General features: G+C 38.0%; 1 protein-coding gene across 12 annotated transcripts in view; it reads left to right on the forward strand.

Moving 5' to 3' along the window:
- Positions 1–23,451, forward strand: part of MYT1L (myelin transcription factor 1 like) — a 319,071-nt gene that overhangs the window by 207,253 nt on the left and 88,367 nt on the right. For all 12 annotated transcript variants that reach the window (XM_075747237.1, XM_075747233.1, XM_075747234.1 and 9 more), the window contains exon 6: positions 7,264–7,637. In XM_075747237.1, the coding sequence (XP_075603352.1) occupies positions 7,264–7,637 (374 nt within the window). The remainder of the gene's footprint in view (positions 1–7,263; positions 7,638–23,451) is intronic.

Here is a 23,451-nt window from a genome sequence, read left to right on the forward strand (position 1 = left end):
GTTTAAAAAGGCTCTGAAGTGCAAAAGGATTGAATTGGCTTTTAAAGCTCTGTGAAGAAAATATCACGTCTTGCTACCTTTACCTTTTGAGATCTAGGATGCTTCTGCACACTTTTGTAATTTTTCTTACTGTCCCATAATGCAGTACACAAATATTTGAAACTCCAGAAGGAAAAAAAGGGATAGAATGCTGTACATCATCTCACTCATTCCTATAAGTCAAGCTTGTTGTACCTGTTTAGTTAAATTAACAATTTGCACTGAACTGAAGTACTATTGTATACATACCTAATCTGAAAAGTCAACAAACTTCTATTCAGTACAAGTAAATGAAGTAAAGATGATGTGTTTTGATACTGCACATATAAAAACACTTCCTGCTTATATTAACCTGATTTGTTGAACCAGAAGCAGAAGCTTGTGGGAAAGTCTGAAATACAGCAGAACTGTAGACATGAGGGGTTTGTATTTTAAAAGGTGTTTGTAACTTTTAATTCTAGTTTAAATAGATAAAAACATAGTAATTTGGGCCCACTTTTAAAAAAAAAATATTTAAGCATGTAAACCATAGATGGGAACACAGATTTTCCAAATAACTGACTCTGGATTAGTGCCTAACTCCAACTGAGAAGATAGGGGTTAGGGCAGTCATTCTGTAATTGGCCTGAGATGCTATGGTGCTTGGCAGTGCAATGGTTGCAAGAAGCACGCCTAATTCTGGAACAGTATTCAAGGCTCTGGGTCAGTTGCCAGCAGGCTCCCAGAAAGCAGATTTGGGTAATTAGTCTTCTAGATAGGGATTCATAACAGGCACAGAGGATTTTAATCCAGCTGGTTGGAAGCACCAAAACCAGTGTGTCCTAGCTCTATCTTGCAGCCTGCAATTAGCCACGTCTGTGAAATAAAAGCTCAAAAACCTCCATGTCTTTCTTGAACTTTGACTTGTTGCTTTTCCCATTTTCTCTTCTATAGCTGATGAAAATATTCAGCAAAGTTTTTTACCCTTCACAGCCTGGGAAGGTTTGACTCAATACATCCCATATTCCAGGACAGCATGCAGTCATTGTGTTGGACTTTTGTGGGGTAGAAAAGATTCCTGACCAGTGTGGCTTAGAGAAGAAAAATAATTTCCCACAAAGAAGTTGGACTCTACTGCCTCACAGTTATCACTGCCCACTGGTTTTGCTGCTCATTCCTGTAGTAATTTGGCATACTTTAAACAATCAGTTGTTTAAATAGGAATGGAAAATCATCCTCAGCTGAAGGAGTTTATTCTTGCAACTGAGTTTGTAAATCGCTAGGCTGGAGGCAATCTCTGTTTCTGAATTACTATGATTTTTTCATTCCTATCGATTCAATGGTCCAGCTTCAACAAGAGTGCTACCAGCTCTTCCTCATAATAGTGCATAGTCTGTTGGGAAGGGCATTCTCCTGGAGTGCAGGGTGTTCAAGCTGTAGGGTCTGGTGAAATCCAAATATTTATTTTTTGGTCAACTGCTATCAGTTGGTAGTGTAAGTCCTTTAAAACTAAAAGTAGTCACTGCTTTGAGAGTGATTTAATAGGATGCAGTGTTATGCAAATTAATGAGATTTGCACATTATTTGAAGATTGGTTTTGTTAGAGAACTTATCTGCAAAATGCCTGTTTTCTCAATACCCTAAAAGTCTTCATCTGGAGATATGGACTTGGAAATAGTCCAAATCAAAAATAATACTTACGGTATCCAGTGGGACAAATGTAACTGCCTTGGGAACTTTCTGCCTGAAGCCGTAAGCAGAAGTTTGCTTCCAAGCAGACTCTTCTTAATTTGGTATCTTCAACTGTATATGATAAAATTCCACCTCAGTGCCACTTCAGATACTTAAGTGCTTCACTAAATGTTTTTTATAACCTCACTAGGTGTCTATATAGTAAATTTTTAGATTCTATTACCTACCAAATATTTTGGTTTGTGTTGCATTGAATTCTCACATGAAAAAAAGAAAGAATGAGAGCACTGTTGGTGGGGACACTTTTTAGTTTGAAAAAAATGTTTCCAAGCACTAGTGAGGAAAAAAAAAAAAGATAACAATCCTCCAAGAAAAAATACTCAGATTTAGGACATAATATATTTTTCTTGACTTGGAATTTGTAGCATGAGACTTCTGAAATAATAGATTCACTAGAAAAAAGATACAAATGAAATAAGAAGGCTGGTAAACATGACAGATATAGGAATCACTTTATTGAAATCAGGTATTTAAAGTTGACTGAACCTTTATTAAGCTCTCTTTCTTACTCAGGTAGAAATAAGATACTCTTAGAGGAAAGTGTCCTTCATACATAGGTGTCATGTCCCACCTTTGATGTGTGAGTTGGCACAGCATAGAGGAGAGAATAGTCATCAGAAATCTGATTTAGAAAATCCCTTGTATTTCTCTGGTCCTACACTATATATATTTAAAGGCATATATTTAATTGTTATAGCTTAGAAATAATAAACATACTAATTATGTTGAAAACTATATTAAATTAGTAATAAAATATATTAAAAATCAAGAAGTTCAACTCTGGGAAATAAATATGTATTTCCTGAAGAAGGGTCCTACAGAATGTATCAGTGAGTAGCATCATATGTTTTTTAATGAAGAAAAATTGTGCGAGGGTTAAAAAAATACTGTAATTCATATTCTAACTAAGGAGTATAAATTCATATATTATTTCTTCAATTTCTTCAATTATTAATGTCTATATGTCCTCTTGGAGCTTATCGCTATGAAATTCAACAACACTTTCCACAGGAATTATTCATGACAGATTCCGAAAACCAGAGATGAGTGAAACACACAGCAAAGCAGTGTGGAATATTCAAAAGTGTGTTTCAGGAAGCCCAAATATATATTCTGCTGAAAGCCAAGAGAGCTGAAGCGTAAGGGGAAAATCAGACAAACACAGCTGACCAGGGAAATACAGCAAGCAATAAAAGAATGGAAAAAGGCATGCAAGACAGATAAATCAATGGGGTCATTTCTTTGAGCAGGGATAAACAAGTCTAAAAATAAGCAAATAAGGGGATGATCACAAAAAATGGGAAATGGACAGAAAATTGCAGAAGCTATAAGGACAAACAATAACAGATTTCAGAAATCTACGAGAAACAAGAGGTCAATGGGAGAGACGGTCATCTTCGTACGTGGTCGGGAGGGGAAGTTGGTGTCAGAGGCTGCTGGGAAGCTGGCAGGGCTTTCCCCTCAGCATGCTCGCTGGAGGGGCCGGGGGGGAATGTGCCAGAAACAGAGAGAAGTGTCCTGGAGGCCGAATCTGAAAAATTAATGAAACAAAGGATGAGAGCAGAACAGGTTAAGAAAGAGAAAGGAAAAAAATAGGGCAGATAAACAGTAGGCTCCAGGTCTGGTGGCCTGTTTCCGAAGTTTCTGAAGGCATGGGTATTTTTTTTAACTCTCAGACTATAGAGTCTATAGTACATGAGGTATATATAAGCTATTTGAGATATATAGTTGAAGAGCTGAAGTTTCAACTCAGCTCTTTGTTGAAGAGCTTTGTTGAAAATACTAAGACAGTATTTTAAAGGTTTTGTAAGAAAAACCCGTACAATGGTAGCTATATAAACTATAAATTCATGCACAGGGGAACCCAAATTCAGGGTTGTAGAGGAAATGGGCAGCACATTGGTAGAAACTAATTAGGAAAGAGTTTACAAAAGCTGAGTTGAAGTTAAAGTAACTGATTTCCTTGGAAAAGTGACATATTCCCTAGTCTTTAGTGCTAGACCCAACCCGTAAAATATACAAATGTTTGTTTCTGTTAATTGCTGATGTGTCCTCAATTTTAATTCCATGAGCAAAGGCACTGAGAATAAATAAAGTAGAAAACTAAAGTAAAATTCACAACTTTACTTGAATAGCTGAGTTGCAAATAGATATTTAATTAGATTTATAAAAGTATCAAAGTCGATCAGGCAGCTAACTGGCATTGATTTCCATTGCCAGTTATGCACTTCCAGGGGAGACCGAATCCCAAGTAATGTCTTAGAGTCTCACAAACTTTATAAAATGTTATGTAGAAAAGCATAAAACCATGAAAAGAAAAGATTAAAGATGACCAAAAATGGTCATGACAACAATTTCTTTCTAACTTTGACCAATAATTTGTATCTAAAATTCATGCAATTATACTTAGAAGCCAAATACAAAAATTAAACAACAGTTCAAAACAAAATAGACATGTGTGTTATCCTACTGTGTTCTTCCCCAGTTCCCAGACTATTGTGAGTTCCGAAGGGGCATTTTTGGAGGGCATTACTAGGTGAAAATTTTTGCAAGTTTTTAGTGTTCTTAATTGAGCAAAGATCAGGGCAGGATGGGGTTAATGTTCTGGCTTTAACATGACAAAATTCAAGTTTGCATCGTCTCCAGTGGCCAAAAATTTCCACAGCTACGCATCTACTGGTGCCCTTTAGCCTTGATGGTTTTAGCTCAGAGCTGATGAAGTGTCATCTCTACCTCTTACAATGTTCTAAGAAGGTTATGGTAAGAGGAAGGAATGAAATCTTGGGGATTGCTCGCGCTAAGCCTACTCTCATCTTTGAAAATAAAGATCAGGATTTTGAGAAAGTACCATTTAATGATAATGGCATTGAAGAAACTATAGCGAGGGTAATATGCATCACAAACAGAAGGAACAGAAACCAAGAAAGCAAGACGTGTTCACTCAATAAATGTTATCCTGTCTGCTTAAATCCCATTGAGCTGATATGCAAGTTTCTAAACTGTACATGAGCCCCAGGCTGTGACCCACTCCTGTTTTCCAGGATGCAGCCTCTGTTAGGCACCTAAATGAAACAGGTTCCTCCCTAATTATCCAGCTGTTTCCCTGGGCACTGCACACACTCTGAAATTCCAGTTCTGAGGAAAAAATTGCCTGCCTTCTCTCAGAGCTCCATATGGAGAGGTTAAATATGCAGCTCCTGAACTGCCATAACACCAGGGGAAGTGCTAAAGTAAACCTGGCGTGGTCAGAACTAGAACGAACAGTGCTCCTCTTTTGCGCCAGGTTTTAGGCACTGTCCAGACTTATGGAGATTGAACTCCCCTTTCTGCCCTGACTGTAATGATGTAGGATATTTTCCGTGAAAATATGTCCCACCTTTCCTCCTGATTCTGCGCAGCTGGGTCCTGACCAAGAGACGGACTCACAGGGCAAAAGGCAAGAGAGTCATTTGGCAGTGAACAATAGTGATCACTTAGGGACAAGGATTTCTGCCATAAGTTTTACACTGAAGCATCTTTGGATAGAAACAAGTATAGTCCAAAGAGAAAACACCAGAAGCTTAGGCATCCTCTTTTCACAGGTTTAAGGCTCTTAAAATTAGCGAAGGTTTGGTCTTTTGCTTGCCTGCTGTGCAGCAGACTGAGATTCTTGCAGCCAGCTGCAAAGGGTTTTTCCTTCTAGAAGAGGATGCTCTTCCCCAGGAAGGTCTCGCTACCTGCTGGATGGAGCGTGGTCCTGGGATCTGGAGGATGTGGGTCTCTTCCCGTTATAGCCTGAACGATTAGGCCTCAACTTTGGTGTCGGTGTCTGTAAACTTTATTCCATTAGGACTACTACCCCGTACCGACTCCTAAATGAGGAGGATTGGAATCTAGTTAGGTGGAGGTACTTAAAATTTACTCAGTATTTCTTGTTAGTGTTAATGGAGGGAGGTGTTTAATTTAGGCATGCTGGATTAGACTTTAAAGACACCCATAGTCCCTACACAGAGAGAGGGGTGCCTGTATTATGCAGGGAAGGTCTCCCTTAGCAGGTTTTTGATGATGGATGCCATCTTTTGTGACCGTATATGTTCCTTAGATACATGTGTGCCAGGCAGACTGAGCCAGCCCTCCTGTGAAGTGCTTTAAAATTTAGGTAAGACAATGGCTAAAAGTTAGACATTTAAATAAAATGGTTAGGCACTTACATAAAAAGCTTGTTACCTAAGTGGCAGTTTAAGTAATTGGGATGCACAGCTGCTAGGATGCAACTAAATGAGACCAAGATCAAGACCATGCAGACACCACAAAGAGTGCTTCTGTAGTACTAAATGCAGTGAAACCCCCTCAGTGGTCTGTCAATAGAATATGAAACATCATTAGAGTGGAAGAAAATTATAAAGATCCTCAATGTTTTGTAATTGGAATAAAAACAACAAAAATACCATGTAAAATAGGAAGTCATAAGTAGATATGCAGAGAGGGCTAGAAAGAACACTTTAAATGTCCCAAAACTAGTTAATCACAGGAAGAAGACTAAAAACCAATGTAGCCTGAGTAGCATTTATAATCACACAACAAAAAAGTTCAGAGAGGAATTTCTTTAAACAAAAAGTAATTATGTGTGCAATCACTCCGGCTATAGGGGTTACACAAGGGTGATCACATTCAACAAACATAGATTATATGACCTTTGAGAAACAGGTGTCTGTTCTGGTAGAAGACCAGAACTCTGAAATGCTATTTATGTTGCAGTGCATTAAAGTTATTGATGAGGAAGTGGTACTCAGCTTTGAAAAATTTTGATGTCCTTCACTGAAAAAGTATTTTGGTTATGGTTTGATTTTTTTCAATGTGAGAACACTTCCAACACTGGCCATGAAAATTGTTGGGTTTGGTTGTGTTGGGGAGCTTGCTTTTCCATTTACCCAGCCTTGTAGCATAAAATGGAGCATAGCAGTGGAGAATTTAAGAGCAATTCATCATTTATAACAGCAAACAATAGCATTAAGAATGTGATTGTATTTTCATTATTTAAATAGCATTGAAACATATCTTAATTGTACACAATCAAAACCTTACTGAATGTTACACAGTTATGAAGCATTTCTTTATTCCTGATTATTGTACTGATAGCTAACAGGTAGGATAAGATTGCTGTTTTTTAAACTATATTCATCTGCCTTAGAAAAGAGTGTAACATGCAGAAGAGGGAAAAGAATGAGAAGGAAAAACATACGTTTGTATCCATTTTGTAACTGTTAAGCTGTCATGTAAGTGTGACACTTTCAGGCAAATAATAGTCATTTGCAATTTCACAGGTTTTGTAAGTGTCCTTCCCTTGGTCATTATTGCCTAAGTAGCATTTTGGTTTGAAAACATACATTTTGAGAACAGCAACTAATCATGGTGTAGAATTAGAATATATGACTAAATGACATGAGTTACACAATCTTACCTACTGAAATCTGCAGGATAGTGTAATAATTTACATCTTTTATTTTTACACAGTGTTTATGGCTGTCCTTTGGCAAAAAAACGAAAAACACAAGATAAGCAACCCCAAGAACCAGCCCCCAAAAGAAAGCCCTTTGTGGTTAAAGCAGACAACTCTTCGGTAGATGAGTGCTATGAAACTGATGGAACAGAGGAGATGGATGAAAAGGAAGAGGAAGAAGAGGAAGAGGATGAAGAAGAGGAGGAATATTCTGATGATAATGAGGAGCAAGGTGATGATGAGGAGGATGATGAGGAGATAGATCGAGAAGAAGAGGAGATTGAAGAGGAAGAAGAGGAGGATGAAGAGGAGGGTGAAGATGTGGAGGATGAAGAGGAGGAGGAAGAAGAGGAGGAGGAAGAAGAGGAGGAGGAGGAGGAAGAACGTGGTAATAATCAGAGTATTAGTAAAAAGTAAACAATGTGTGTTTTCTGGGTTAATCTTCTAGTGTGGTGTATAAGGATTTAGCTGTGCATTTCTCATTAAAGCTAATGGAAGTCATGCAGTTAAATCTCTCTGCTCCACACTGAAAATATACCCCACTGTGTTCTCTTAACATTTATTTTAATAAGTCTGTCTTCCAAATATTTTTTAATACACCAGCACTCACATTTCAACCAAGGAGGGTGGAGGTGTGTTTGTGCTAGAAATGCTTGCATAAAATGTAATCCTAGTAGTGGATTAATGCATGCAGTTACCAGGAGAATATTCATGAAGGTACAAGCAAAGCATCAGCTACAGCTGGGTGCCTGTACTGATCATTTGCAAGTGTATTTTCTGGATCTGCTTATATAATGTCAATGGTTGCCCACATAAATGCTGTCACAAGTTTGAAGATAATTTTTTGTGAGCAAAAATGGGCCTGTTCCCTTTGAAAATTTTGCCCCATACTTCCCCCTACCCCATGAAACTATTCAGAATGAACTATTATAATATACTTTGGTTCTTTGAGACTTGAATGCGGTGTACTTTAGTTGATTCTATTACAAATATAGAGTGTCAGAGGTTTACATAGATAAAGTCTTTCTAAAATTCAGATATTTTGGTTATCATACAATGGCATAAATGCCATTTAGACATACAGGTCACTGGTAGTAACAAATTAATGTAGTAACAATGCAATTAACCTATTCACCTTTCTCTTTTTTTGGGATATTGGACTCTATATAACCAGTATTTTCAAAATATGTAATCAGTATCCATTTACTCAAGAGTCCATATGCTGATGACAGACATCTTAATGCACTGGGGTGAAATGAAAGAATCATGCAAAAATTAATGAGCTATCTAAAAAGTATTTTGTTCCCATTTCCAGGGAACACGTTTTTGGTTGGGTAGATTCACCTTTCTAACCAATAAAAATATAAGAAAAGCTTTCAGCACTCCTCAGTTGGATTCCTCTTAGGAACCAGGTATGAAAGTTGTATGACTTTTGTTTCAGCATTCTGTAAGGTCAGATCTTAAATCCTATAGAAAGACTTTGGAAGTATTCTTTCCATTTGGGCAAGACGGTGGCCAGCTGGGTGGCTATAAGCATTTTCTCAGATATCTGAATCTGTAGCATTTCCTCAATTGCTTAAATTTGCCAACAAAATTGGTAGAGCATACATGGCCAATCTTAAAAGTTATGTGAGTTTGATGCAACAGGGAAGCCATTTCCTTTTGCAGGGAACTCTGCTGTTTCAGAACCTGGAAGAGAAGCTGTATTAGATCAGGCTGATGTGCACCTGCTATTGCTATCCTGATGGGCAAGTGCAGGATGTCTAGCAGTTTCTTTAAGAGATAATGGTGACTGAGCTTGTTGGTGCTTAGGTTATGGTGCAACTTCTGCTGTGATTTCAGCTGAGGTGAAAAACTTTGAATCTACACTATCAAAAATGATAAAAGAAAAAAAAGAAAACTAAGCAAAACTCAAGAGCTCAAGAAAATTGCTTCTGGCAGGCCAGCAGGCTTGATACTCAGTTTACTTTTATTGTCATAATGAAACACAGTGGTTTTCTTATTCCAACACAGTTACACATGCAGTTAGCGGTCCTAATCAATCTACAGAGACTGACATTGCTTTTTGACTGCTTTCCTTCCATATATAGTAGGCTGTGGTTAAGAACTGCAAAAATGCTACAGAAGTACCTGTATTAGCTGCTCTACATATTACATGGAATCAAAACCTACACAGGTCAAGTTTTTCTTAGGATCCCATGTTATTCCAGTAATAATACATACGTAAATTAATAAATATATATATGTTCTATGTCAAATATTAGTCATTAAGACAAAAATCCTCATAAAATGGGAAAAGTGATAATAGAATTTTATGAGAAAAATATTTAATGATCTTTTGAGAATCAACATAGTAATCATTATGCAATAATCCTAGTTAGAGCACAGCTGATTTACAAGAAAGAGTTACTAACAATTAATGAGGAATGTAGTATGGAGTTTCTTATGTCAATGCCAAGGAGTAGAGAGTGGTGACAGTTTGTTCTTGGTGAGGTTTAGAAGCTAATCAATAAATCAGATTTTTTTAGATAGTTTATTTGCTATTTATTTCGATAGGGATTTCGCTTTCTTCCACTCATAACATAAGCAGCTCTGGTGGAATTTGGACTGTTGATTTTCCAGGGAAACAAAGCGCAATCAAAGTCAGGGGTTCTAAAACTACGTGGTCCAAATATGGCACTTGCCTTTATCTATTGACTATATGGGAAAATTAGGTCTGTCAGCTCTGAATTTAGTTGTCTCAATCATTCGCTGCTCACTACAATATAGATACTGTAGTGAACCACCATCCTTCTTTTAAGGCACCTTAGCAAGAAGTCTCACTGTGTCTTAGTGTTCTTATCCCCAGAAACAAAGTGCAGAATTAGCCACTGGACACCAGGATGCCTGCACAGTTCTCATAAAAGTTTCTGTCACTTGTGCTGTAGATTATAACAGTTCAGAAAATTTCCATAAGTAACTCTAGTCTAGGTGGACAAAACAGTTAAAATTATAATTATCAGTGACAGAAGAATTCCATAGGAATACAGAGGCAGCAATTAGAGGGGGAGAGGGGTAGAGAGGAGGAATATAAGGTATTTTACCGTTTCTTAGACAAAATTCAGTTTTCTGTTAGAAAAGTATAAATCCTGGGAAACTCAGGTACCTCACTGGCATCTCATTGCCCATATTTTTTGTTAAAAGAAAGTGAATTTTGGATTGGATTCTCAGAGGATATAGATAATGTACAGGTAATGTAGGTATACAGTTCTTACTGAAAATACTTGGACTTTCACTGAAACCATCCGGCCTTTTTGAAAATCACATCTTTCTCGTCATTGATAAACTAAAGGACTTGCAAAATACCGATGTATCCTGAAGAAATACTCTTATAAGTCTCAAAATACCAACTTAAAATACTAAAAAAATAATCAAACTTTTTTAGATGAGTCCCAAATTCTGTGCTTGTATTTCTGTATAGAATCAATTGAACCAAAATTAATGCTTAATTAATTCCCCAGCAATGGCTGGCATATCCTCTTTAAATTTCCATTAAATGTACTGAATCCTTTTGAAGAACAGGTATCTATCCATCTATGAATAGATTTGAGAAGGCACTACCACTAAAGGAAAGATAAATCTTTCCAATTTCCCTTATATCCCATAAAGAAAGGACAGATGTTATGATAACCTAACCTGTAAATTGCAATACAAATGGGAAGGAGTGAGAGAAAATTCCGCTTTGGGAGTGCCCCTTCTTTGTGATGGCAACTGCTGAGAACCTTGGGATTGAAATCTGAAGCGTACATTTGGTTTGCAAGGCAAACTGAAGTATTTTCTCCTGAGAAGAGCTTGCTTCAGGTAGTGGAGTCCCAAAGACTGTTTCACAAAGCTTTTCTGTTAGAGAAAGAAATCTCTGTTGGAGGAGGTCCTGGAACAGGTGTTCCAAGGCACCATTTAGCCCATAGCACATGAAGACATTCAAGATGGCTTGTATTCCAGGTATTTCATAATCTGCCAAGGGCAGGAGGAGTCAGGCAGATTCTAGACCTAAGGAAATTTGATACATCGATCAAATCCATTTCACAGATGAAGCTACAAAAACTATCACAATTTCCCAAGAGGTGAATTGTTCGTATGTATAAATCTTTTAGACACTCCCTTGTATTTTCTAATAAACTCAAGGTAGCTGGCATATACAATATACCAAAATGTGGTACTGCACCTAATTTTTCAGGGGAAATACAGTGCAAAAATAGTTGTAAAACATAGATAGCAGTGTATATTCAGAGGAGACATAATATTTATATTTATTTTAAAATAAATAAAAGCTAGCACATGAACATTGAGATAGATGTTCTACCTGTTTTCACATTTCTTTAAATTGTAGGATTGTTTTTAAAGATCTGGTAATGTTTGGCTTTTTTTCCTTCACTTGCAAGTACTTAACACAGACACGCAGGCCCTCATAATTTGAAATCCACCTATCATCAGCTCTACTAAGATTGTTAGTGCCCTCTGCTATCTTCCTGATTCCCTCATCAGATTGCTTCTGAAGCGCTTATGTCCTCTAAGCAAGAGGAGCAAACACCAATCTAAAGATGAAAGAAGCACGTGTGCTGAGGAAGCTGTGGTGGTGCACAGCTTTCCAACTGTGCTTGCCGCTGGAGACACTCTACATCTTGATGCAGATCTGTATTAGCAAGGTTGCCTGTCCAGCCTGCTGACCAGTAATCACATTCATTTATTTAAACTATTAGCAGGAAAGTGGTCATCTGTTTGGTGAACACAGTAGGTGTTCGGTATTAATCAGAGCAGAGAGCTAGACTCGTGTACCTTATAGGCAAAACACCTAATAGAAGAAAAGTATAGATTTAAATTAAGAGTCCAGAAAGCATAACTTCACTGCTTAGGACAACGTACATGGAAAGAAGTGCATTTTTCAGGGCCAAAGAAGACTAAGTAAATACCTGACAGTTTCACAAGGCAAAGCAAATCTTAACCCTTCGCTACTAAACTCTATTGCTGTATTGTTTCACCTCCTTCATAAAAGAAAATACCCTGCAGTTAGAGTATCTCACCAATAACAATATGAAGAACAGAAAATAAATAGAGTTGCAGCTGGAAAACATTTATCCTGGCCATTGTAGTCACTTCCTCTGGCTAAGAAGTTAAAGTTGCCTTTCTGGTCTAGTTACAAAGTGCTCAAGCCTGGGAGTGGTTGGGTCAAACCGCAGCGTAAGAACTTTTATTCATACCTTCTTTCTGCATTGAAGGTGCAAACATGGATTGCATCGTGTTTTGCTGTTTAGCTTTTTTTATTATTTCATGTAGAGACGTTCAGACTAAACATTTTGTCTGAAAATTTTTTTTTGAAATAATGATTAAAAGATTTGGAACAAGTAGTTCAGAGCTGGAAACCTCAAATTTGTGGAGTAGGGGGGGGAAATAGCTAGCCGGTAAATACCCTTTGGATACTTCTAGTTCTTGTGGAAACAGTTCAGATCTATTTATTACATTTGTTACGTGTTTGTGGTTGGTTGGTTGGTGGATTGCTTAGACATGACTGCAGTGTTACTTTAGTAAACTTTTGCTTGCTGCTGTGTTCCATGCTCAAGGTGTTTACTGTTTGCTGCTCATAGACAGTATAATTTGTTAAGAGCATTATTTAAACATTAATTTTTAATTCTCTGAAGTGAGATTGGGCCTGATACCGAGCTTGCTTACATCAGGACAAATCAAGAAAACCTTTATGTCAATAGAGTTACAATTACATGAGGTGGTGTTGCACGTGTCATACCTAACTTTACCTCCCCTTGAAGAACTATTTTAAAAGACTTCTTTCTGTGTGAATGTTTAACTCAGAAGCTCAGTAAACCTTCCAGGCTGCGTGTAGAAACTTACATGTAACTTTAAACAGTTAAGTAGCCCTCTTCGCTTTAACTTCCACATTTAAAGTTAGGAATGTACTTAAGTACCCTTCTTATGGAGAGCTTTGCATATTTAGCTCCTTTCCTCCAAATAAAAGGCCTTAAATGATAATGTGAAATATCTGATCCTTCAAGAGCAAATGATTCGATTATGGCTTTATGCAGTGTAAAGAAATTATTCACCTTTGATGAGACAGATTATAGATCTCTGCCATACACAACTTCTGTTGATGTAAGCAGAAATTCCGCAGAGGACATTGAGATGCTTAAGGAGTTCAGAGTCTGAACAGGAGGCCTTAGTAAGAGCATCACAGAACACATTCAGCACCACATCTGATTTTAATGCTGCTTCATTCCGAATCTATTTTACATGGCATGGGGTTTCTTGCTTGTATTTTTAATTCACTAACTCTTTCCTTCAGTGTTAGCTGAACATGAGATGTTGAGCCCATTGTAATGTCAAATTGTTTCAGGGCTTATGTGCGACTGAACCTTTCTCTCATCTTGCCGCAGCAGTAAGTCTGGAAAGGAACCATATATCTCAGCAGTGCTGCTTTGGATTCTCGCAGATTGCAATCCTCAAGAACAGACTGCATGGAGGTTGCCTTTTCTGTATTTCCTTTGCATCCTTCTGTCTGCAGATAAATGCTGAGTGGATCCTTGATTTTGCCTCTTTCATTTGTTGTCTGGCAAGATCACACAGTAAAATTAATTCTTTCTGGAATAAGATGGATTGGAAAAGAAATTCAGAGTGAAAATGCTGTAGCCTTAGAACTGCATTCCCATTCTCACTCAGACTCTCTGTAACCAGTTCGTTACCAGTGATCTCCTGGTTTTGGCACAGCTGTGCCAAGAGGCCGGTTGCTTAAGTGTTATAGTGCTTTAAAGAACCAATAGTGACCTCAGTGATATAGCAGCTCTTTGCATCCGTATTTGCAAACATAATGACCTGATTGTGTTGTAGAAACTCTCACATCTGGGATATGGCACTTTTGGAAACATATTCACAGGTTGTGCAAAACTGAACTCTTCGTGTTCTCTCTTTGAATTTCTTTGCCTTTCACAGTGCTACTTCAAAGACTGCGTTGTCCACACTGTACTGCAGCTTACGCAGAGACCACAGGCTCTGTATGAATCCTTCTTGACACTGTAATGATTCTTAAAGATAAGGTTTGCTTGGTCAGTGTTAGAGGTTCTGATTTTTCCTCTTGTGTTTAGAGTGCAGCTCTAAGGCCTAATTGTGATCAGCCTATTCAGTCACCGTTCCCACCGGGCTTACAGTATTTGTCCTGAGAGTGAACACAAATGGCAACTTTTCACCCTGAAAAGCAGAGAACCTTATTTGGTAGTTGTAGGAGTTAATTTTCCACGATTACAGTTCCTCCAGGAGATAATAAAATGAAATAAAATTCCAGACTAGATTGATCATTTCTTCTGATCCATATCCATTCTCATGAATCAGATTTGCAGTCCTGGCAAATGCCTCAAGTCACAGAAATTGTGTTTAACTGAAATATATAAACAACACTAACAAAGCATTCTTTTGAAACAAAAGCATTGATGTATAATGAACATATATATGTAATGCTGAGTACTTGTGGAAGCATTTCCTCCTCATTTTACAGGTTACAGAACAATTCAGTTTTGTTCTTTTGTCACCTATACCACATATGACATAAACCTTTTATACTATAAGAGATACTTTCCCTTCTGTGAATTAATGTATTCTACAGATACTTTTGAGAGCAGACTGTGGGAGCTACAATTAACAAGTTGGACAGCAAGGAAGGCCAGGCCATTTAGCAGAAGACAAAGAGGACTAATGCTAGGAAAGAAACCACTTCAGGGAGTTTGGTAAAGGATGTTAAGTAGTAATCAGGAAAGTCCACTATGTGGTTATGGATTCAAGCTGGTTTTGGTCACTGTTGTTGAAATCCTCAGAATTATTTGGCACATAAAGGCTTCACGCAGAAAGTACTGAAAATAGTCACTACCATTAAGCATGTCAAGTATCTATAACATCACAGTTGGTTTTGTTAATGTTTTTTCCAGGGAAACCATGGCAGATATTGTATGTTCTGTGCAGTAAATATTACTGTTTTAGCAAAAATTTGTGGTGGCTCTGTAGGAGAAACTTCTACCAGTTAACAGAATTGACAGCCCTAGACTTATTGGGGATTTATTAGGTGAACTCATCAATCTGATAGTTCTGTCATCCCAAAAGCTTAATTTTGCAGGCTATACTATCAATAGGAAAAGTAATAGTATTGCTCTGACACTAAAGGAATTCCATAGAAGAGCTGAATTTACAATTACAAAAACAAACAAAGCAAGCAGGCATTTTCTTCCTTGTACTCCACACACATGGATTACTGATGGTAACAAGGGAAAGGTCTGTGTGGCATGAATACTTCCAGTCACCTAATACAGGAGTGTTTGCAAAGCTGCCCAGGCCCATGTCAGACTAGGGTTATGTCTTCACATGTTCCAAAGCATACATGGTGAGATTCCTTACTTATCACATACACTTTTAAGGCATGCCATGCAACTGTTTTCTTCTGGTTTCTATTGTATCAAATCCATTGTTTCACCAACTGCCTGAACTTATCATAGAAATTCTATATAAACAACATGCATCTGCTAAACAGTTTCTTGGACACCCTGTAAAGCACTGGACTAAAGTCTTTACAGAAGACTGTCTTTTCATTATCTGCAATAATTAAAACATCATTCAACTTTAAAGGGTGGCATCCAACACTAAGTTTAAAATTGGGGTTTTTTCTATTGCAATATGTTGAATAAAACTTTGCCCTTGGATCATTAAGTGCAAAATATATTTTAAAAAGTGACAGTGGAAATGCAGAATGGCAGATAATTATTACCAGACTGTTAGGAATAAGGCTGGAGTTGGACTTACAAAAAGTATACTAATGTTTTTATTAGAGTTTATTTATTACATAATGAGAGCAGTCTGTGGATTTCCTTCTCCAGGACAGAAAATACAGCCTGAAAGGGCAACTTTTAAGTGAATGGAAACTGGAATCCTTTCTTGGGAGCCAAGGATTAGCCTACATTTGATGGAGAAAGATAAATGTTTCAGAATAGAATGAAATGGAAATTCTACCCCTATCTGTAACTCAAGTACCTGAGTTGACTGTGAGAGGTGATGCAGGAGTTCAGTGCCACATTTCTTTCTTTCCTAACACAGAAGGTTAGCAGCTAGAATGGAGAGTGCTTTGCATAAGCAATGCTCTTACACATGCTGCTGAAGCTCTGTCACACCCTAGAAAAAAATTCAAGAACTGCGGTAGACCAGAAGGGGTCATTCTTCTGGGAAAGTGGGACGTGCTGAGTTCCTGTCTTTGCTCCAAGGACACTCTAAGCATCTTATGAATTGACTGCTTAATATTAGGTTACAAAATCGGTCCAGGGAGCAGGGATCAGACACTACATTTCTCTCTTTTAGGCAAGTGCCCTTGTATAATATGTACAATAAAGACCCAAATAGCATAAAAAAAAAAAAAAAAAAAGTATAGGTCTTATGCTGCTCTTGTGTTTTTGGCTTCCTAGTGGAGCTTGCATCCAGTCTAGTTTTTATTATGGTGACTAGCAAACTTCTCTGGGAGGTGTGGTGTTGAATCCACTCAAACTGGGAGAGCTTTTACTCTCAGTCTTCCAATTCTTTAGCAAGTGACATACTAAACAATGTATTTTACCTGGGAGATGGATGGGCAGGGGTGAGCAGGAGAAATGAAGGAGGAAATAGGAAATTCTTCCCTTGGCTATGAATTAAAGCAAGGCAGTCAAAGCAACAGTTTATGGGAAGCCTTTTTCTTTCAGGTGTGTATTAGAGCATGCCTATTGGATTGGGTCTCTCTGGGAACTTACGTTTGAAAACACCCAGTGTCTAGAATCCTTCAAGGCTTAAATGGCAGATAGGTGCAGAGCTTCTTAAGGCTGGAGCTGTTTCGGTACACATAGAAGCAGAACCTTGAACAGTTGATCAGCATTAGAGTTTAGATGTCTCCCAGGTTTAAGCCACAAATGAGCATAGGTGTAGTTGTATCACCAAGAGATGTAGAAATGTGACTGTTCCTTTCTATACAACATGCCACATGAGAAGTCCAATCTGAAAGTGATGTAGAAATTGCTGCTGCTATTCATAAGATATTTTTTAAGGGCTTCATATTAAAATACCCATTAAAGATAAGTATGAGCTTAACAACAAATGGCTGGAGGGTCTTCTGATACAGAAATGGAAAAAATAAGTACCAAGTGTAAAAAGGAGTACAGGACTTACACAGAAAAAAAAAAAAAAAAAAGAATGCAGAAAGACATAAAGAAATGATTAAGAGGTCAGCATGGGAGCACTGCAGAGCAAGTGAAAAAGGATTCCTTCCTGGGACAGCAGGAAATGACAGAGACATGAAAGCCGCAGTCTAGAATCTGCATTATGCAGGATCTTTAAAATAACAATAGAAAGGCTTTAAGAAAGAAGGGTAATTTTATAGTATAGCTGATCAGGATCAGGGCTAGACAAAATACCCACACCCACAGGTGATGCAGCACGGTACGGTTCTTTTCTGTTGTTATTTTCCCCCCTCCCAAATATGTGAGCATTTTCCTACAGTTCATGAGGTGATGTAACTTACTGTGTCTTTATACCATACTGATGGAATTTTATGTCATTGTCATTAGTAGAATCAGACCTAGATAGATGCAGAGTGTTTTTAAAAATCCAACAAATAAGTGTTGACTCTCTGAGACTTTTTATAATATAGAAAACCGGGATTATTAAACTTGACTTGATCTGTGGGCATGATACAGTGATGAGCCAAAATTACTATTTAGAAATGTATAACTAAAAGTAACAGCAATGTCTTTGTAAAAGAAAGAATAACTGTCCTTTAGCAAATATGTGTTTTGCTTGAAATCTGCAAATTGCACATCACTGAGAAGATAGGCAGTGTGAAAATAATGTACACAGTTTATCTGAATTTTAGGAAAGGATTTGATGCAGTTCCATTTAATAAATTCATTGTGAAGACATAAAACATAATACAGCACCAGATACAAAGGGACAGAGGGGAAAAGTTCATGTTGGGTAGGTTAATTCTATTGGCTCTTAAGTAGCTCAGATACTTCAGTGTGCAGAAATTTAAGTTAATGTGACTAGAGCCTAAAAATAATCATATAAAGTGCAACTGAAAGTGAACAATATGCTAGGGTGATTTCAGTATGAATCACCTGATGAATACTTGAAGAAAAAAAGTAAAAACAAAAATAATTTCAGGCAGAATTAGATGTGTTGACTTTTTCTCATGTACATTACTTTCACCAGTGAATTCCAGCAAAACAAGTTCTGAGCTGAACCGTTCTGAGACCAGACTCAGACTCAGGTTTTAGATTTTGTACAGTGTGAGATTATCTCTGTATCTACGTGTGTGTGTGTGTGTGTATCTTGTAAAACTGGCTATTGAGATTATTTGTTTGATTGATCCACTTTGCAGTTTGTTGTTTCTGTGAGCCAGTTAGAGTGAGAGTTTCAGCAGAGATGTCATGCACTGAGATTGTGCTGCTCTAGTCAATTTAGGCACTGTGAGGCTGGCTGTGAAGCCACTGTCATCGTAGCTGGCAGGTATATCTTTAGTTGGAAATATATGCAAATATATGTAAATATGTAGGTGGTTACATTTGTCCAGCAAAAGTTTTCCTTTTGTGAGATACAAGCTTTCATCATCAGGACAGATATCCCAGTGCAGATCTGATCAGCAGTGGGAAATCCCTCGTAGAAAGAAGGACACAACAATTTCTAAAATGGTCACACTATGTGTTTTTTAGGTGGACAGGTAGTTGGAACAGCCTCACTGAAAATATGTTTGCAGATGCAGTAGTGACAGAAAAAGGTTTTTTCACATCTGTTACCATAGCATACATTTCCTGCATTTGACAGGTACTCTGGTATTCTAATTTCCATCTTAGACATTTCCAATCTCATAGGCCATCTGTATACATAGTGTAGATGGCAAATAAGCAGGAGATAATAAAGACTCTTTGTAGCTAGCTAAGAGCTAACTGCACCATTGAGTTGCCATTTCCTGGTTTTTGAGGTCCCCTGTGTATATGTTCTTGACTGACTGGATTTGCATGGTTAAAAGAATAGGTTCCCATTTGCCTTACTCGTTTCTTCTGAAACTACGGTTAACAGTGTGCTTTCCATCAATCTAAACTTACAGATTCTCCTGCCTTGTTCCTCATCTCTTCAATCACAGTAATCAAAGCCTACATTACGTGAGTGAATAAAACAGACCTTACTCCGCTCATTCAATGCTGAGTCCATAGTCCACTCATTTAATGCTGAGTTCAACAGTTGCATGACTTGAGTCATAGAATCACAGAATCATAGAATGGTTTGGGTTGGAAGGGACGTCAAAGATCATCTAGTTCCAACCTCCCTGCTGCGGGCAGGGACACCCTCCACTAGGCCATGCTGCCCAAAGCCCCATTGTCCATACAGCTAAGCTTTTACCTTCCAAAATAGGATCACCACATTCAAACTCCTTCTTGGGAATGGTCCCTAACCAGCACTATGCATGGACATTGCTGGAAGGATGCTAAGTCACTCAAGTCAAAATCATGCCAGGGCTTCACTAAGAATTTAGCAGACATGCAACTGCTTGGTCTGGGGTTCTGTCCCTAATTAGTTTATACTAGAATGGCTATAACCAAAGAGGCAAAACACCCTTTGTATTTACTTTCTCCTTATTTTATGGAGTATTGCTCAGCCTTGCCTGTCACAAAAAGATAGGAAATTAGGGAAATGTAGATGAATAAGCTGGATGAGGGGATAAGGAGAAAAGGAACAAATTCCCTAACGAAAAGCTTTACATTTCAAATAAAGTCTGGCAGTCATGCACATAGAAATCTTTGTCCTTCCAGATCCCTTGGCACTGGATTTATTGAGGGGATAGAAGGAGAGACAGGAAGAAGAAATTACAGTATTGAGCAGTTTTCTCATCCTCTAGAACAGTAGTGAGGTGTGCCTGTGTCGCCTCTGCCAGTCAGGTCAGATTATTATCAAAGCACAAACAGGCTCCCTTTGATAATCAAACACAACTAAAAATAAGTAATTAAATTTATAATGGAGATTAGACTCATCCAATAAGATATAACTCACTCCAAGTAACTCATGGAGTCACAAGCATCTGTCCCATCCAAAACATCCATACTACCCCATCCACACCAACCTTTCCCTATATAACTTTGTCCGCAGCCTAAAGATAGCTCCTTTTGGGTAGCTCCTTCATTCCTTCCTCCCTGCAATTCCTGCTCTGTCATACTAAAGATATTGTTGAATTTCAGTAAGGAGCAATTTGAAAGTTCTGAGCAAAAGCAATTGGGATAGGATTCAGCCCATCAATTTCATTTATAACCGATCAAGAGAAATAGTCACTTTTAGGGAATAATTCAGCCAATCTACTTTAGATACCTAGCTTAGAATGAGATAAATCACCTCGCAGGATGCATGTTATTGTCCATTGCCTGTAAATGGAGTCTAGATGTCTAGTTCATATGGAGACATGTTCAATATGGACATCTACATTGAGTCAGAGATCTGAACTGAAACAAAACCAGTGAAAAGAGATTACATATCCCTATAGTAACAGTTTCCAACCTGTCTTTCTTTGAGATTTGTATGTGAGAAAGAAAATGTTAGTTTATGAACTGAAAATGTGTTCTTCAGGCTGCATCCTTTGCAAAGCAGTGATCACAGAGAGGGGTATAGGTAGGGGTCACTGTCTCCTAAACAGCCTTTGCAGTAGCCCCATGAGAAGCTCCATATCAAGAGCTGTCTGAGTGGGTGGTCTCCCATCGGTGCAGCTGGTCCTCGGCTCCCCTGCTGTCTGCCTGCTCTGTCTCAGTGTCTGGAGAATAGCTTTGGCTTCCTCGTTGCCTGCTGCCCTGCTGAGCTGTGGAAACCTGAAAGAAAGCAAGAAACTGCCATACTCCACTGAGTCATTATAAGGCCATGAGACGGAATATCTCCCCTACCTCATATAGACTTCCTGGGGAGAAAAAGTAGGATGAAATGAATACCAGTCATCAGCTAAAGCCGTCTCATTATCTGCCCAGACAGAAGTCAGGTTAAAACAATTAAGGGCTGCCTGAACCTGGTTTTCAAAGAAGCATGGATGAGATGGGGATGACTGGCTAAATTGTACTGCCCTTGCAAACCAGCATATCCACTTCTGATCGCAGATATTCTCAGCAAGTTCCTTCTCAAACCTAAACATATGCCTTCATACCAAATATTGCAGAAACTGCAAACCAAACAAGCTTCGTATCAAAAAGGACCTTATCTACTTAAAGGGATGCCTGTAGGTAACTTTTTTTCTCTGTGCTAGAAAAAAAAATCCCCAGCATATTCATTGCCTTTTGACTTTTTGGAAATAATGCTTGGCTGTCAGGATGAAAAGACTGGAGATTGTAACCAGAAGGCTGTGGAAAATGATTATTACCCTTTATTCAGCACTTACACTATTGTATGTGGAGCACTAGATCCAGTTTTGGGCTCATCAGTACAAGAAAGCATTGAAATACTGGAGTCCAGTGGTGAACAACCAAGATGATTAAAGAGCTGGAGCACATGATGTACAGAGAGACTGAGAAAAAAGGGTTTGTTCACTGTGAGCAGGCAAAGGCTAAGGGGAGATCTTATACCTGTCTTCAGCTACTTATGTGGAGGGTAGAGAGAAAATGGAGGTGTGCAGTGACAGAACAGGAGTCAACAGACACAAGTTGTAACAAAAGAAATTCCATTTAGAAATAAGGATGGAATTTTTCACCATGAGGGTGGTCAAAGACTGGAACAGATTTCCCAGAGATGCTATGGCATTTCCAACCTGGAAGATATTGAAAACTGGACTGACAGGAGAGGTCCCCGAGAATCTGCCCTAAGCTGGTCTTGTTTTTGAGCAAGGTTTGAACTAACTAGCCTCCAGAAGTGCCTTCCAACCTCAGCTACTCCATGATTCCATGACAACAGTGCAGTGTAAGATGGCATGTGAGATACTCTAAGATCAAAGAAAGGCAAGCAGCACCTTGTGGTGAGAAGACAAGATCTTAAATGGCACATATTGATTTGAGTCGGAACCTAGATAATTTTTAAGAAGCTGTTGCAGTCTGTCACTTGAAGCAAAATTACCGCAGTCATGATCTTGCCAGAGGAGTTGTCAGCTATCTTCAGATCCTTTTGCAAAACTGTACTGATACAGGTAGCTCATATTTAGCGCGCAAAACCATGGATTAGTAACAAATGACCTCTTTTTAAAAATATGTTGCATCGCCATTCTTCTGGATTATCTGATGCTCTTTATCTAAATTTCTGATGATTCTATGATATTAATAGGAATAACCCAAGTAAGAACATCTATATTCTAGCAATACTTTATGTGCATATTTGTAGATTAGGATGCTATTCATGCAGATAGAAGCATAATAACATAAGAGTATTTTGGAGCATTGATTATATACAAACACCTGTGCGTTTAGATGAGAATACACTGTTTTATACAGAAAACTAAATATTCAAAAATGCTGCTATGCCAAAATAATTTATTAATATTCATTGGTTCTATTTAAAATGTATTTTAATAGCAAAAAGAAGAAAAATAAGGAATGCTCTTATATGTCAGTAATCACAACAGGAAAGAAATTAAGATATGTGAGGATCCATTTTAGTGCTTAGGGGAGGAAAAAAAACCGTAGTACTTAATTTTCCAGTGAGCAAAACCAGATAAAATGTGGAACCCATAGCAAATGAAAAGATCAAAATGTAACGGGGGGGAGGGGGGGGGGGAGGAAGAAAAGACACAGTAAACCAGCAAATTATGCACAATATTTAAAAGTCTATATGGGCTTGCTCTGTGGTCCTCACTCCTACATCATAATACTGAATCCTACTGTGATGTGCTGTGTTCTTTAGCTCAGACCTTCCTTGCCATGCTTAATGACTTCTACTCTTATTTTACTTTGAGCATTGGTTATTAGTTGAATATTATAATTATTGTAGAAGAGTCTAAACAGTAAATCCCAGTGTTCTAACTATTATAAGTAGGTGTAGCGGGCTGAGGGGGAGGAGTGAAAAAAATTCGACATAATGGAATAATTAAAGTGCATCAAGTAAATAAGTGAACAGTTATCTTTTTCTTTGGACTTTCCTTAGGTAATATGAGGCCCATAAAGGGATCAACTACTGTAAAAGCAAATTCCTTGGGTTTTTACCTAAAGTAC

The sequence above is a fragment of the Balearica regulorum genome, chromosome 3 (assembly GCF_011004875.1).
Source record: "Balearica regulorum gibbericeps isolate bBalReg1 chromosome 3, bBalReg1.pri, whole genome shotgun sequence".
Taxonomy (NCBI): domain Eukaryota; kingdom Metazoa; phylum Chordata; class Aves; order Gruiformes; family Gruidae; genus Balearica; species Balearica regulorum.